The sequence below is a fragment of the Salvia miltiorrhiza genome, chromosome 5 (assembly GCF_028751815.1).
Source record: "Salvia miltiorrhiza cultivar Shanhuang (shh) chromosome 5, IMPLAD_Smil_shh, whole genome shotgun sequence".
Classification (NCBI taxonomy): Eukaryota; Viridiplantae; Streptophyta; class Magnoliopsida; order Lamiales; family Lamiaceae; genus Salvia; species Salvia miltiorrhiza.
Genome location: NC_080391.1, coordinates 19,208,498 through 19,224,309, shown reverse-complemented (window position 1 = coordinate 19,224,309; position 15,812 = coordinate 19,208,498). Strand labels below are relative to the sequence as shown.

The 15,812-nt window shown below is 36.7% G+C and overlaps 2 protein-coding genes across 3 annotated transcripts; both read left to right on the top strand.

Moving 5' to 3' along the window:
• LOC130986554 (probable 1-acyl-sn-glycerol-3-phosphate acyltransferase 4) lies at positions 1-4,623 on the top strand. 2 transcript variants are annotated; one of them, XM_057909997.1, is made up of 4 exons: positions 1-146; positions 1,555-2,280; positions 2,475-2,605; positions 4,138-4,623. In XM_057909997.1, the coding sequence occupies exons 2-4, from the start codon at positions 1,709-1,711 to the stop codon at positions 4,572-4,574; spliced, it is 1,140 nt and encodes a 379-aa protein (XP_057765980.1). In that variant the 5' UTR covers positions 1-146; positions 1,555-1,708; the 3' UTR covers positions 4,575-4,623. The 2 variants fall into 2 exon arrangements, with proteins under 2 accessions (XP_057765980.1, XP_057765981.1); XM_057909998.1 differs by lacking the exon at positions 1-146 and adding an exon at positions 153-459.
• An 8,367-nt stretch (positions 4,624-12,990) lies between these two features.
• Positions 12,991-13,860, top strand: LOC130986553 (probable calcium-binding protein CML41). The gene has a single exon (XM_057909996.1). It carries the CDS (start codon positions 13,147-13,149, stop codon positions 13,696-13,698), a length of 552 nt encoding a protein of 183 aa, XP_057765979.1. The 5' UTR covers positions 12,991-13,146; the 3' UTR covers positions 13,699-13,860.
• Positions 13,861-15,812: the final 1,952 nt, after the last annotated feature.

Sequence of the window (15,812 nt, the reverse complement as noted above, 5' to 3'; positions counted from 1 at the left end):
TCTGTCTACGCATATACCAACAGCATATATTATATGCATAGACACAAATTAAGATCCTATTGTATTGCTTGGAAGGTAGAAGTGCACCGTTGTCTGCTTCGATGCATCGGAACTCAAATCTCCTCGTTTCTCAATCACTTATCAGCGTAAGAACTAGATTATAGTATCGAGAGATGATGGATTTTCCCTCCTTCTCCGTGTTCGCATTGAGAAATTGTGATTTACTTCGCGCATTCCCCTATGATTATATATGATGTTTATTTCTGCGGAAGTCGTTGTTTTTGGTGATTCAACGAATGCGCTAGAAGGATTTGCTGCGGTGGATTTCATTTTTGTATTTATTGATCGGAAATAGTTTATGATAAATCTGGAAGTTTTTTGTAGTGGATTTTTTGATAAATCCATATACGTAATGGTTGGCGAGGTCGAGTTTTCGGATCAGATTAAAAAATCTGGAAGGTTTTTTTTTTTTTTTTTCTGTTGTTTTATATATGGAAATATAGTGTTATTTGTGGTAATTTGGGGTAAGCATGCAGTTTTGATAAATTACAGAGTTTATGAGGAGGTGGTGCGATGGCAAACACGATTCACTACGACTATTATGTTTGTTCTGTCTTTTTTTTTTTGGGATTATAGCCAAAAAATACACGAACTTTGATAAAAATTGTAATTTTCACCTGAACTTTCAAATTAGCCAAAATATATCTGAACTTATATTTTTTGTTATAAATTTCACCTGAACTTGCAATGATTGAACTCCGTCGAGGTGAAATTTACAACAAAAAATATAAGTTCAGATATATTTTGGCCAATTTGAAAGTTCAGGTGAAAATTGCAACTTTTATCAAAGTTCGTGTATTTTTTTGGCTATAATCCCTTTTTTTTTCTCCTGATGTCTGATCAAATATGATATTGATATTGCCAGTTAATTTGCATGCTGCACTTTCGTTATTTAGCATTCAATGAACTCTATTTGGTGTAAAAACTGAATCTCTGACTTATTTAAGAGGTTCGGTGTTTGAGATGCTAAGTATTTACCATAAGTAATACACACACAAAAAATAAATAAAAAAATTGCGGCACTAACTTTGTCTTGAAACGCAGTGGTCTGATAAGATTTTTTTTATGCTAGTACAAAATCTTCAGTGAGCAATACAATGGACGAAATCCTATATTGCAAAATGGCACAGCATCATAATCTCCTGATTCGATCATGGGGACCATGGGGTTGTGGCCACATGTATTTTCAAATTTTCCATAATTGTCTACTGAAAATGATCGTAAAAGATTCAGAAATGAAAATGATCATAAAAGATTAAAAGTGAAGGATATTTTAAAATACACGTGGTAGCAACCTCACAGTTGGATTTGGAGATGGTTTATTCTAGAATCAAGAATCTTCAAAGGCTAATGCAAAAAAAAAAAAAAAAAAAAAAAAAAATCTTCAAAGGCGGCATTGCTTTTATTCAGTTAATCAGATGTTCAAAATGTTCAGCGAGCTGTCTATATATTTGCTATGTTAAATGTTGATGAAAGATACTGATTTTGTTGCAGATGTGAGCTCCATGGACTTCAATAATGTTTTATGGCTCTGACCAACAGTCTGGTCATGAGAAACTCAAAGAGAAGAATATCTTGAATGAACAGAAGCTCTCTTGACTGGTGCCTGTTTTTCTGGCCAGAGGAGTGAAGACTAATTCAATTGAACATGGAGATTAATCAGTCCCAGGAATCTACCAAAAACTTGAAGCACTTCCCACTGACTCCTTTTAGAATTTTCAGGGGTCTGCTATGTTTAGCAGTATATCTTTTGACTGCGTCTATGTTCTTAGTGTATTTTGCACCTGCAGCTACTATTGTCCTACGCCTATTCAGTGTTCGCTACAGTAGAAAAGCTGTGTCGTTCTTGTTTGGCCTATGGCTCGGTCTCTGGCCATTCTTGTTTGAGAAAATAAACAAAACCAGGGTTATTTTTTCCGGTGATCAAGTTCCGGTGGAAGAGCGTGTTCTGATAATCTCCAACCATAGAACTGAGGTTGATTGGATGTATCTATGGGATTTTGCACTACGAAAAGGATGTTTGGGATACATTAAGTATGTTCTCAAGAGCAGCTTGATGAAGCTGCCGATTTTTGGCTGGGGGTTTCACGTTTTAGAGTTCATCCCAGTGGAGAGAAAGTGGGAAGTTGATGAACCAGTGATGCACAAGATGCTTTCGAGCTTTGGCAATCATGAGGATCCATTATGGCTTGCTGTGTTCCCTGAAGGAACTGATTATACGTAAAGCCTCTACTTTTCTCTTGTTCCCTCAATATAAAAGAATGACAATTGGATCAAGCTTTCTTAATTCCTCCTTGAAGTGCTTATTTTCAATGTCCTAGTTAATATTTTGTTGATTAATCAAGAGTTAGGAAGAACGGTTAAAGTTTGATGTAGATGACATTTCTGATTTACTGCCTTCTTGCTTTATGCAGCGAGCAGAAGTGCATGAGAAGTCAGAAGTTTGCTAAGGAAAGTGGATTGCCAATACTTAAAAATGTCTTGCTTCCAAAGACAAGGGGCTTCAATGCTTGCTTGAAGATTTTGAGGGGCTCTCTAGATGCAGGTTTTTTCTCTCAATTGTTTTGATTAATAATTTTGGGATGGATGTTTGATAATATGATCTAGAGTGCAATATGCCTTCATGAACTAGTTTTTCATCTAATAATCATGAATTGTTATCGGTAATCTTGGCCTAATGCAAAAACTTTTGTCCACGGTATGGCTCTGCTTGGCATTGCATACACAACTGTTGGTGTCACTTCTTCTGCTAGGCATTACACACACCGACTATTGGTGTCACGTCACGTCTTCAAGACATTCTTTGCTATGGTAAATATCGATGACATGATGAATCTTTGTCAATATGAATCAAGGAGTTAAACATGTTCAATTTAGTACATTTTTTTGTCACTTCATATATGCATTACTAGGGGTGAGCATTCGGGCGGGTTGGGTTGAAACCGAACCGTTTCGCCCAACCCGAACCCAAACCGCCAACTAAAATTTCAAACCGAACCAAACCGTTTTACTTGAAAAAACCGAACCAAACCGAACCGTAAAATTTCGGTTCGGTTCGGTTCGGTTTGACCTAAAACCGTTCTATTTTTTTTTTTTTTTTCAAAAACCTGGTAACAGCGCCGCAGCGAGGCTCGGTCTCTCTAGGCGACGACGTGGGGCGGCAAGGCTCGGTCAGTCCTTGGGCCATGGCGTGGGGCAGCGCCGCAGCGAGGCTCGGTCTCTCTAGGCGACGACGTGGGGCGGCGAGGCTCGGTCAGGCCTTGGGCCACGGCGTGGGGCAGCGCCGCAGCGAGGCTCGGTCTCTCTAGGCGACGACGTGGGGCGGCGAGGCTCGGTCAGGCGTGGGGCAGCGAGGCTCGGTCTCTCTAGGCAACGACGTGGGGCGGCGAGGCTCGGCGCCGGCAGGGATCTTGGGTCGGCGATTGTTGGTGGGGATGGCTGTCGCCTTCTGCCAGAATGGGGTGGGGTGGCGGTGGCGCTGCGGCGGCGGCCCGACGGGAAGTGGGAGGAGGGAAATTGAAACTTGAATTCTGAATTGCAATGGGGGAAAAGGAGGCGTGCGGCTAGGGTTGAAATTAGAATAGGGTTGAAAATAAATTCTACTAATATTATTAATATTAATTATTTATAAAATATATTATAATAAATTATTAAAAATTTCGGTTCGGTTCGGGTTATAAACCGCACCGTTTTATCCAAACCGAACCCGAACCGAAAACTGGCGGTTTGAAAATTTTCAAACCAAACCGCACCGTTTTCACTACAAAAACCGAACCAAACCGCCCGATTTGGTTCGGTTCGGTTCGGTTTGGCGGTTCCGGTTTGGTTTTGCTCAGCCCTATGCATTACGTGGACCATTACATGTATCCTTTGATGCATAGTTAGTAGATCAGTGTAACTCTGCAACCTAGTACAAGTTTAAAAATTAGGTTCAAGGGCATTTACTTTGTGTTATAGGATAGAATTTGAAGGATTAGATGATCGAACAAGTTACAAAACTAATCAATCTGTCAAATACTCGTCTGTGATAATCTTGCAGCTTCATAAAACTCACTTGTTGAAACCGTATATTGGCAGTTTATGATGTAACTATAGCATACAAGAACCGATGCCCTTCTTTCATGGACAATGTATTCGGCGTGGACCCTTCTGAAGTGCACATGCATATCAGACGCATACCTCTAGAGCAAATCCCCTCAACCGAGAACGAAACTGCTACGTGGTTGATGGATGTTTTCGTAATAAAGGATCAGCTGCTCACCGATTTCATTGTGAATGGCCATTTTCCTCATCAAGGCACAGAAGAGCAACTCTCAACAATGAAATGTGTTGCTAATTGTGCAGTGGTGATTGCTTTCACTGGCGTATTCTTGTATCTTACATTTTTCTCATACTTTTGGTTTAAGGTTTACGTAGGATTAGCTTGTGTATACCTAGCTTGTGCTAGCTATTTTAATGTCAGACTAAAGTCTGCTATTACATCTGTCGATAGAGGCACGAAGAAAAACTATTGAAGTGATGGATTGTTGTGTTTTCAATGCAATAGATTAAATAGATGTTCAATATTCCCGGTGTTAATGTGTTCATCTCTTTGAATTTGGCCCCGCACTAATAAAAGACTTGATTTTTGGTGACAGATTTTTCTGTTGTTAAAAACATGAAAAATCGTCGCTGTCAAAGAATATATAGAGGTGGATTTGTAATGTGTCCTATATGTATGGAGATCACAAACATGGGTTGGACTTGTGTGCGGACTCCCGCATAGCATGCGGTCGGGTCGCCCTGCCCGCGTCGGACCCGGCCCGTCAACCCTGACCCGGAATATAAATACATATTTCAGTACTGTTCACAATGAAACCCTCTCTCCTCAAGCGTGAAACCTCCGCCTCTCTGAATCTTCTCGGCCTCTCTCAGCGAAACTTCCGCCTCTCTCAAGCTTCTAGAGAAACGGCTCTGCCTCTCTCAAGCGTGAAACCTCCACCGCCATTTTTCCAACATCCGCAACGAATAAAATGGCGACACGGAGTTTTCCTGTTTAATCGAGCACGACCTCCAATTTTACAGGTTTTTTGAACTTTGCCTCAATTCTGGGTGGCAGTGCAGAGATTTGGAGCAAGACCTCCCGATTTTTTGAGACGCCGCAAACCCTAACGTCTACTCTCCTCTCGACCTGAACCTCCAACAATTGTCACGTTTTCTTCAATTGTCGCCGTCACCTGAACCTCCGACAACCTCAGCCATCTCAACGGCGGCGCAAACCATAAAGTCTTCTGAAGATTATTAAAGTTCCGAAACAAATTTAATCATTTAGGTATAGATATTTAAATGTATACATTGTTTCACTTTAAAAATTACTTTTGTTTACAGTTTCACAAATGTATACTTATGATAACATAAGTATTTAATTTCTATGAATATAAGTAATACATTTTATAGAAGAAATGTTTACTTTTACTAAACATAATCATTACATATCAAATATAATTCCATGGCATACAAATATTACATGTTATACAAATAATGCTTACTTTCATATTTCATTAAACTATACATTTATTGAAAGAAATGAATACTTCCAAAAAATCATTAAAATAACAAAACACAAGAGCATCTAAGCAGATATAATCACGAATCAACGGATATAATCACAAATCAAGTAAACAAAGACATAACTAAAGCCAAAAAAGCAGGAAAAAACCCTAAGTTCAAAAAATCAAGTATGCAGATCAATGGAACAAGTTCAGGAAAACCCTAATACCTTGGAAAGACGAAATAGAGAAATTCTTCGGTGAAGATAGAACAATTGACAGAGACAAATCGTTCGGTGAAATTTGAAGAAATGAATACTTCCGAAAATTCATTAAAATAACAAAACATAAGAGCATCTAAGCAGATATAATCACGAATCAACGGATATAATAACAAATCAAGTAAACAAAGACATAACTAAAGCCAAAAAACGCAGGCAAAACCCTAAGTTTAAAAAAATCAAGTATGCAGATCAATGGAACAAGTTCAGGAAAACCCTAATACAAAGACGAAATAGAGAAATTCTTCGGTGAAGATAGAACAATTGACAGAGACGAATCGTTCGGTGAAATTTGAGAGAGAGAGTGAGACGGGAGACGAGAGACGCGGACGAGAGAGAACTGTAGGTAGAGCAAGAGAGAGAGAGAGAGAAAGAGACGCGTTTTGTTACTGTAGCCAAATGAGAAAAAATGAGGAAAAGTCTATTTATATTTTTGAATTCAGGTCGGACCGAGTCTGTTAACGGGCCGGGCAGACCCGGCCGCATGACCGCATGCAAGTTTTTGCGCACAAACATTAGTGCACTCTCTCCTCTCTTGGAAATTGAGGTCTTTACCACAAGATAATAGTTAGTAGAATTATTTTTAAAAATAGATTATGAAGAGGTTTTGGATAGAGACAAAAAAGAAAATGAACAAAAATATTTCTGGAAGGAATAAGAAATTAGGTGAAATGAAAATAACATTAGAAAATAGAAAGAATTTCTATTAATCTATATAATACTTCATATAAAAAGAGAATCTTTTTCCTTTCATTTATTCCTTCTAATTTTCTCTCTTTTCTATTATTAATTTATTCTCTCTTTTCTTCTTTTTATATTTTGATTCTTATCTAAATATTGTTAGATATTTTTATTTTACAATTATATTGTTTTCTTTTTCTTTTACTATTATTTTTTTCATTTTCTATATTTTTTGTTAGATATCATTTTTGTATTTTTATTTATTTATTATATTTTAATTAATAATATTTCATGCAACTAAGAAAAGTAAGATTATATTGTATTATGAGGAGCATTTTTGGCAGGGTTGGATTATCTTTTTTGTTCTCATTTTATTTTTTGTAATAGACGGGCACTCTTTTTTTTTTTACTAGTCTTTTACGCTTCTGAGTTTTCACCATAAAGATTTTGATGAGACTCGACCCTTAGTTAGCGTCTTTGTGTTTTCAATGAGTTCTTGATTTTCTTTTTCTTTTTTTCTTTTATTTCAATAAAAAATTTAATTCAACTATATATTTTTTTTTGTTACACATATAAATATAAGTAAATTATGCAAAATTAATACACCCTCAAAATGTCATTGAATTTTGTGATATGCTTTTATTTTTATGACACACATAATAATTATTTAACACAAGACACAGTTTTATTATTGACATTTTTCAAGATCACATTTCATTTAGAACATTTTGTTGTAGTATACACTTGATGTAAATATTTTGGCATCTATTAAACATTCTTTAACTATATTTTCCTTATATTTATTTTACTTAGTGAAAAGAAGGAATGAGTAAGGATCAAATTCTATTTTGTAGGAAATGAGGGAGAAAAAAGAAAGAATTTAAAAAATGAAATTTTATTTATTTCTATTTTTTTATGATAAATTTACAATCAAAGAGAACGCATCCTTTATTTCATCACATATATATATAGATGCCAGTCACATTATTATTAAATCTGGCTAGAAGTTTCCAGGAAAATTCTCAGTGGGCCCATTAGACATTTTATACAAAATTTTCAGTAAATTTCCAGTATAAATTTGATGCCTTCTTCTAGTAAAAATGTCAGCCACTTTAAGTGCATTTGATTTCTTGACCTACTTTCTATTTGATTTGGTGTATGACGATTTATAATTTCAAATAAAATAGAAAATCTTTTTGACTTATAAGGGTTAATACTTAATATTTTGTGTCCAAATTGCTAGAAAATATTTCAAATTTTTACTTTTGATTTAAAAATCTCAAATTTTCAGTATTTTTCAAAAAATATCATAGTATACAAAATTCAACATCAAAATGATGAATCACCTTCGGGTAACAACCTCTACGTGGAACTAATGATACATTAAAGGGTTAAGATACAGATACGCCCTTATAGCGTATTGCTCTCCATAGTCACTGTGTGTGCAAATAGGCCCCCAAAGTCCAAAAAATCGATCAATTAAGCCTGTTTGACTAACCGGTGTTAGTCAAACGTTAGTCAAATTTTTTCTTACCCCAATTTCTTTCTTCTTCCAATTTCTACTCCAATTCCAATTCATCCAGTGCCGACATTTCCCTTGGTGTCGTCAGTCACCTCTCTCTAAATCCGGTGCCGCCATCGTCGCCGCCACCACCGACGTGCAAGAAGCACACTGCCGACCTCAGCAACGGTGTCGGCGTATGCGCCTCTTGCCTCCGCAAATTGGACGCGCAGAAGCACCCTCCGTCTCTCTCGTTTCCTGGCATATCCACTACCACTAGCGGAGTCCTGCTCCGCTTCTCCATTTTGGTTCTCTAATATGAGTCCCGGTCGCCGAAGAAAGCAGATTCTGTCATTCTCGATCGGAGCACAGCAAAGAGCCTGCCGAAATCGAGATCGCGGAATGTCGCCAGCAAAATACTCCGACGATGACGACGACGAGCATTGCCACGACAGATCGAGTGGCTACTCATCGTGGCGGAAGACTTCGGTGGCGGCGGCGATGGCGGCGCCGAATTGAGAGAGAGGTGACCGGAGGCGCCGGGGGAGATGTCGGCGATGGCTAAATTAGAATTGGGTAGAAATTAGAAGAAAAAAGAAATTGGAGGTTAAATTTTTTTGACTAACAACAGTTAGCAAACGGGCTTAATTGATCGATTTTTCGGACTTTAAGGGTCTATTTGCACACACAGTGACTATGGAGAACAATACACTATAGGGGCTTATACTACAAGGGTCTATCTGCACCTTAACCCTGCATTAAATTATAAATCTTGTAGGAATTTCAAGTGTACACTTTTATTCTTTTTATTTCCACTTTAGTTTTTTCTACACTTTTTCCATGTATATATTTTCTAGATTAAGAATCAAATAATAACAGTTGAAAACCAACAAAAATCCATAGATCTTGATTGATGGATCATTAAGATCGATTTAAAAGAAATTTTGCTTTTTTGCACGACATAATGTTTTCTTTATGATTATTTTTTTATGCTTATAATCTACTACTTTTTTTTTTAATATTACAATATCACTTTGTTCATAATTAATAGAGTAAGATTGATTTTTACGAGAGCCCGACCTTTGCACTATATTTTACTTATTTTTTACTCCTGTACTTTCTTCCTTTATTTTTATTTTTTAGTAATTTACCCCTGTTTTGTCTTGCTGATTTTTATCCCCTACCTTCTCTTACATTTTTTAGCTTTTGTCTACTTTAGCTTTTTGATGCCTATATAATTTTTATATGAATAGAACATGGAAAAGAAAATTATCCTACGAAATTAAGTACAACGAGTAAAGACATAGGTAGACCCTGACCCTGCGTAGAATAATAATAATAATATCGTAGGGAGAATAATTCAACAAGAGGAAACCAAAAGAGCAAAAAAAAAAAAAAATACTCATTTCGTCCATAAAATAAACTTCAGACAATTCTAACAAAAGTGAGAAAGGTGTTGTGGGATGAGTGGTAAAGATAATGCTCAAAACTCAGTTATGTTTAAGCTCACAACACATTTATCACTTTTGTCATTTACTCTTTAGTCACACAACACCTTCAAACTTCAGACAAGATAATGCTCAAACCTCAATTATGGCATTTTAAGTTTCAGACAAGATGATGCTCAAAACTAAGTTGTAATTTTTCAAGTTCCACACGAGAGGGTGCTCAAAAGTCAGAGATGACATGTCAAGCTCCAAACGAGATTATTCTCATAACTTAATTATAATTTCACAAACTCTAGATAAAATGATACTCATAAATAAGTTATAATCTTCAAGCTCTATACAAAATGATGCTCAAAATTCAGATGTAGTATTTCAAACTCCAAAGAATATGATTTTCAAAATTTTGACGTTCAAATGTCATATGCGGTCTTTAGAGCTTCATATGATTATCTGGTCTTATTAGGTCCATATGAGATGATACTCAGATGCCATATGTTTAATTAAATTATTTCTTATCCGTCAAATTTAAAGAATTTGAACAAACTTAATACTCCATCCGTCCTCCAAACATCTTCCTAAGAGAGGATGGCACGAGTTTTAATAAAAGTTAGTTATGTATTTGGTGGAGAATGAGTCTCACAAAAAGTGAAATTGTAAGAGCGATAGTTAGTGAAAGTGGAGAACGAGTCCCACAAAAAGTGAAATTGTAAGAATAATAATTAGTGAAATTGTTTCCAAAAATAGGTTAGGAAGATGTTTTGGGGACGAACCAAAATAGAAAAAAAAAAAGAAAAAAAAGAAAAATGTTTGAGGGACGAGTGTAAATATTATCGATATACGATTAATAGCAGATGCGACACATCAATCGTACATCATATCATACTTCAAATTTACATATTTTTTTCTTCTAAAATATTCAATCCACATCAACTTTTTATAAACTTCATCAAATGAATATTTATATAAAAGTGTATTTCTATTATCACAACCTACATTTAATTGGCGAAAGTGATTAAGATTAATATTATTTCAAATATTGTATTACTAATTTAATTTGATCATATCAAATTAATTAAAGAAATAATTTATATATAAACTATTTCATACGTTATAGTAATAAAAATAACATAAAATAATTATAAATGATGACATAAAATAATTCCCGTCGAAAATTCGACGGGTTAGACGCTAGTTGTACAAAAAACAGAATGAAAATTTATTTCATGGACAAATTTTTAAGGGTAAATAGGAGTTTATTTCGTGGACGGAGGAAATAGCACTTTATAACCTCATTGAAGTTTTATGAGTAAAATCTCTCGTCTCCAATGCATGGTGTCTTAGGGGTGTCTTAGATGATGGTCCCCACCTAAGACACACCCCTCTCCAATGCATTGGTGCTTAGAGGGTGTCTTAGATTTCCATTTCCACAAAATTCATATTTTTATGCTTTTATTTTTAAATTTCCAATTTCATTAAAAATAAAATTAAACATTATAATAATTAAAATAAAATTAAAAACATAATTAAAATACGATAATAAAATAAAAAATAACAATAATTTCCTAATTTAAATAAGCCCAATTGTGCATCCGTCATCCCGTCATGTCCTTGTTCAAGAGCTTCATATCCATCTCCTCTCGTTTCATCTCGGCTTGCATTTTTTTGACCTCGGCGATTTCCCCCGTTTTGAGAGCATGCTCCTTCATGCTTTCGGCCACCTTCTCGAGGGCGTCAGAGAACGTCGAACTTCCTCCCGAAGACCCTTCTCCCTTCTTCGCCTTGCCCTTGTCTCACTTTGCCGCTTTTTGGCCTTGGGGCCTCGTCATGACACTCGGCTCCGAAGAAGTGGTGGTTGCTGCACCATCGGAGCCCTTCGACTTCTTTACGGAGTGGACATCCCCGGCTTGCGACATGAATCTTTTGCACACGCGAAGCACTTTTCAAGCTTTGATGTAGGAGAATTACTTCTTGAAATTCACCTCGAACATCGTCTGGGCTTGTTGGGTGATTTGGTCGTCGCTCATACCGCTCCCCCAATTCTCCTTGCCATTGTTGTAGAAGCCCTCGAAGAATTTCGTCTCCTTTTGGACACGGGCGAAGTGGGACTTGAGATGTTCCGGCTTTCGCTTCGTTGCTCCCGACTCATTGAGTTGGTTGAACTTCTCCGCGATTGCTCCCCAATATTGGAGCAACCTTTGGGAGGTCCCGAAAATAGGATTGTGGGTCCTCCGCCCACAAGATTGCCACAAGCTCCGACTCCTCGCTAGAATATGAAGCGCGGGTGCCCTTGGCTTTCGGCCTCACCGCCTCAGGCTCTTCTTGGACATTGGCGTTCGCCACCGGCGTGGGAAGATTTTCCGTAGCCAAGACATTGGAGGCTTGCAAAATGGAGCAAATCCCATTATTGGAAGCCTCGAACCGCCTTGTTGCTCGAGGTATTCATCGAATTCGCGATCCGTTACAAGCAAAATGTAGAAGAGAGAATTGTTGTTGGGATGAGAAAAATTTTATAGAGAGAATTGTAGTTGAGAAAGTGGTGAATTTGATATTGTGGAAGAGTGATATTTATAGAAGAGAAAAAAGGAAAAAAAAAACAAAAATAAAATAGCCGTTTAACAGCAACGGTCGAATTTAAAAAAAAAATTGCAATGGCTTTTTTTTAATTTGAAAAATGAATTTCGACTTTTTTTTTTTAATTGGGGCGCGTCCGGAGGACGCGCCAACCATTTCCTCCCTTCGCCCCGGGTCTTCGCCAAGACACTGCCTCACACCTGGCCGTGTCTCCACTGCAACCGCCCTCCCAGCGACCCGTGTCGATCCCCCTTAAGCAATGAGCATTGGAGATGCTCTAAAGAATTCTGAAATCCTCTCACTAATTAATTTCGGTCATGAAGTTTTATAGTCCAAATTTCTATCCAACTCTTGTGTTCCGGTACCGAAATCACATATATAATAGTGCGAGAGTAATACTTCCTCCATATTTGTTTTTTGAATTAATTCAAACGAAAATAGTTTGACATTTCGAACTAACACATCAATTGAAAAGGTTACTCACAAAAAATTAAAAAAAATATCAGCTCGTCCAAGCCAAGCTGAAATGCATGAAAAATCAATATAGATAAGAACATTCGTTATTATATGGATTAAAAAGATTTCACTGGATAATAATGATAAAATAAAATGTAAAGTAAGTTAACTTATTCTTTTTTGTGTTCATGTGACGCGCAGCCGTTATTAGATAAACATCATGCGTAACAAGCTCAAACCTATAAAGATGTTGATGAGAAAAAACTTAAAAAATTAAAACTAAAAGTTGCAAGAATAATGCTCACTCTACCACATGATCATGTCTAAAGGGGAGGGGAAAAAAAGTCGATTTTAATGGAATGGAAATATATACTAATAGTTAAATTGTACATAAGTAGAATAGGCAAGCCCATCAACTTTAAAATTAGCCTTCTTCAATACTCACATGATAGTACATAGGAAACTGCCATGCAATTTCATGTGAAATTTTGGCCATTTATTATCGCACACATTTTTGGGTAATTTCCATCTCAATCAATACATCTATATAAACCCTCTTATCCCATCGTATTTCCCAAACCTTGTAAATTCTAATTACATCTTATCTCAAAATATAATCAATGGCGATTGCAACCATTACCATGCCATTCAGCAGCAGGGCTTTGAAGCTCAGCCTGCCCCGCCGCCTCCGCCCCAAGCCAAACACCGCCACCCCTCCACCGCCAAACGATGATATTGATATCGCGCGGCGCGGCAAAGAAGACGAGTTCCGGCGGGTTTTCCGCTTCTTGGACGCCGACAACGACGGAACTATCTCGGCGGACGAGCTAACGGCTTACTTCGCGGCCGTCGGCGATTCGGTGTCGCGCGAGGAGGCGGAGAGGATCATCGGAGAGTTCTCGAGAGGTGGCGATTTGCTGCTGGAGTTTGAAGAGTTCGTGAGGGTGATGGAGCTGCGGGAAGGCGGCGACGGCGAAATTCTCCGGCGGGCTTTCGAGGTGTACGAGGAGGAGAAGGGCAGCGGGTGCATTACGGCGGAGGGGCTGAGGCAGGTGCTCCGCCGCCTCGGCGACGTGAAATCCGTACGGGAATGCAAGGCCATGATTCGGGCCTACGATCTTGATGGCAATGGAGTGCTTGATTTCCATGAATTTTGTAAGATGATGAGTTAGATATAATATATTATGTGTTTCAACTTGTTTTATTCAATTAATTAAGGCTAAAAAAATGTGGCAACAACATAAGTGTAATTAATTGTAATAGCTAGTAACTGAGTGATCTTTTATTTCATCTTCATTTCTAATATTGGTGTAGTTAAGTACTTTTGGGCTGAATTATTTTTCTAATTTTGGTAGTAGTTGGTTCGCGATTAATTTCGCTATGGTGTATCAATATGTCTAGTGAAACATAAATCATTAATGAAAAAAAAAATCAAGATGATATTATCATCTTCCCTCCCTTTTAAGTAGACAAATCTCCATTCAATAGAATCACAATATTATCGTCTCCAAAACTAATGGCTGCCACGGAAATTAAGCTTCTAAATTCTCATCCCCAACCCTCAATAATAAATAACGCTTACTTTGAAGGATTAGCGTTAATAAATAAAAATAGTAAAACTAATTATTCCCTTATTTACTTTGATGAATTGAAACTTTGAGATATCTCAAGGCTATTTATTATTTCTATCATTAAGCTAGTTTAGTTTAATTCTTATCCCATTTAAAGAGTGAGATTGGAGAAATCCTACCATTGAAGATAAAAAATACTAAATCATGCATCTTATCAATCATGCAAAATAAACACTTCCCAATTGGGTTAAATTATTATACAAATCAAATATGTCGTATACAAAACGTACGTTCTGGTGAAACCTTCTTCCTCATTTAATTCCTCCTTGCGTTCTGCAACCTTTTCCTCATTCTTCTCCTTCTTCCTCATTTCCTCCTCGTGTTCTACAACATTTTCCTCATTCTCCCTTCTCCTTCTTTGTCCAGTTTAGAAGTAATGGGCAAGCAATTTAAAAGCCTTACCTGTCAGCCATGGCGGGCAATGGGCGATCGCCGTCGGCGGGAGGAAAAAAGCGGGTTGGAGGACAAAAGGCGAGTTGGAGGAAGAACAACAGATATGGACGGTTGATTCTATTGCAAGCCAAACTTTTCGATATGTACAGGCAAGATGAAGAAGAGGAAATGGGGAAATCTTTATGATCGAACCACATAAATCTTGTGTTCTTTATCGTTTTACTGTGTTGATTCTTGTTTCATCAGGGGTGAAATCAGGGTCGTCACTCGCCGGCGGGAGTGGAGTGAAATTGCCGGCGGAAGTGGAGCCGTGAATCACCGACCAAAGACTTGTTGAGTGGAGTGAAATCATTGTGGATGAAGGAAGAAGAGGAATTAAGGATTTAAAAGATAATTTAGGGATTTTTTATGATTATTTATGATTTTATGTTTAAATTTAAATTCACATCTATTCCACGTCAGTGTTACGTGTAAAATTAAATTTGCATCACTGCTATGTCAATTTTGCGATCACCGAAAATAAAAACTGTGGAAAATAGAATAAATATCAAATTTTGTGATAAAAAATAGTTTTTTTTAAAGATCGTGGGCAAAGCGAATTTTGGGCAAAGTTCGTGATATTACATTCATTTAACCTTTTTTTATTACGAAAACTAGGTATTTATTTAGATATTATTAAAAACTAAGCACTTCAAACTAATTTTCAAGATCATATTTTCTCCTACAAATTATGCTTATAATCATCTTTAAAAAAATTAGTTTGAAGTGCTTGAAAGAGTCATTTAATTATTTAAAAATTCATTTAACATATTGGGATAGCTATTTTCAAACTATTAGATCTAGCTAATTTTATTTAGTCTATTGGGATAGCTATTAATTGGGATAGCTAACTTAAAAAAATTAGTCATTTATTTAGTCTATTGGGATAATAGCTAGATCTAGCTATCCCAATAGACTAAGGTCAAGGTTGAAAGAGTCCAAAATCCATTTACGTATTGAAGTACTATCTTTATACTCCCTCTATCTCAAAAGAATATGCTCATTTTTAATTATTGTCTATCCCACAAGAGTATACACAATTTATTTTTTAACCCTATACCTTTATTTTTAATTCTCATTTTCAATATTTACTTACAACTTTATCAATATGGTTAGTGACGGAGCCAAACTTTCGACTTGGGAGAGTCCATTTTTTTTCAATAAAATTAAGAATAGATAATTCATTAACACAATTATAATGTCATTTAAATTATAAAAAGTAT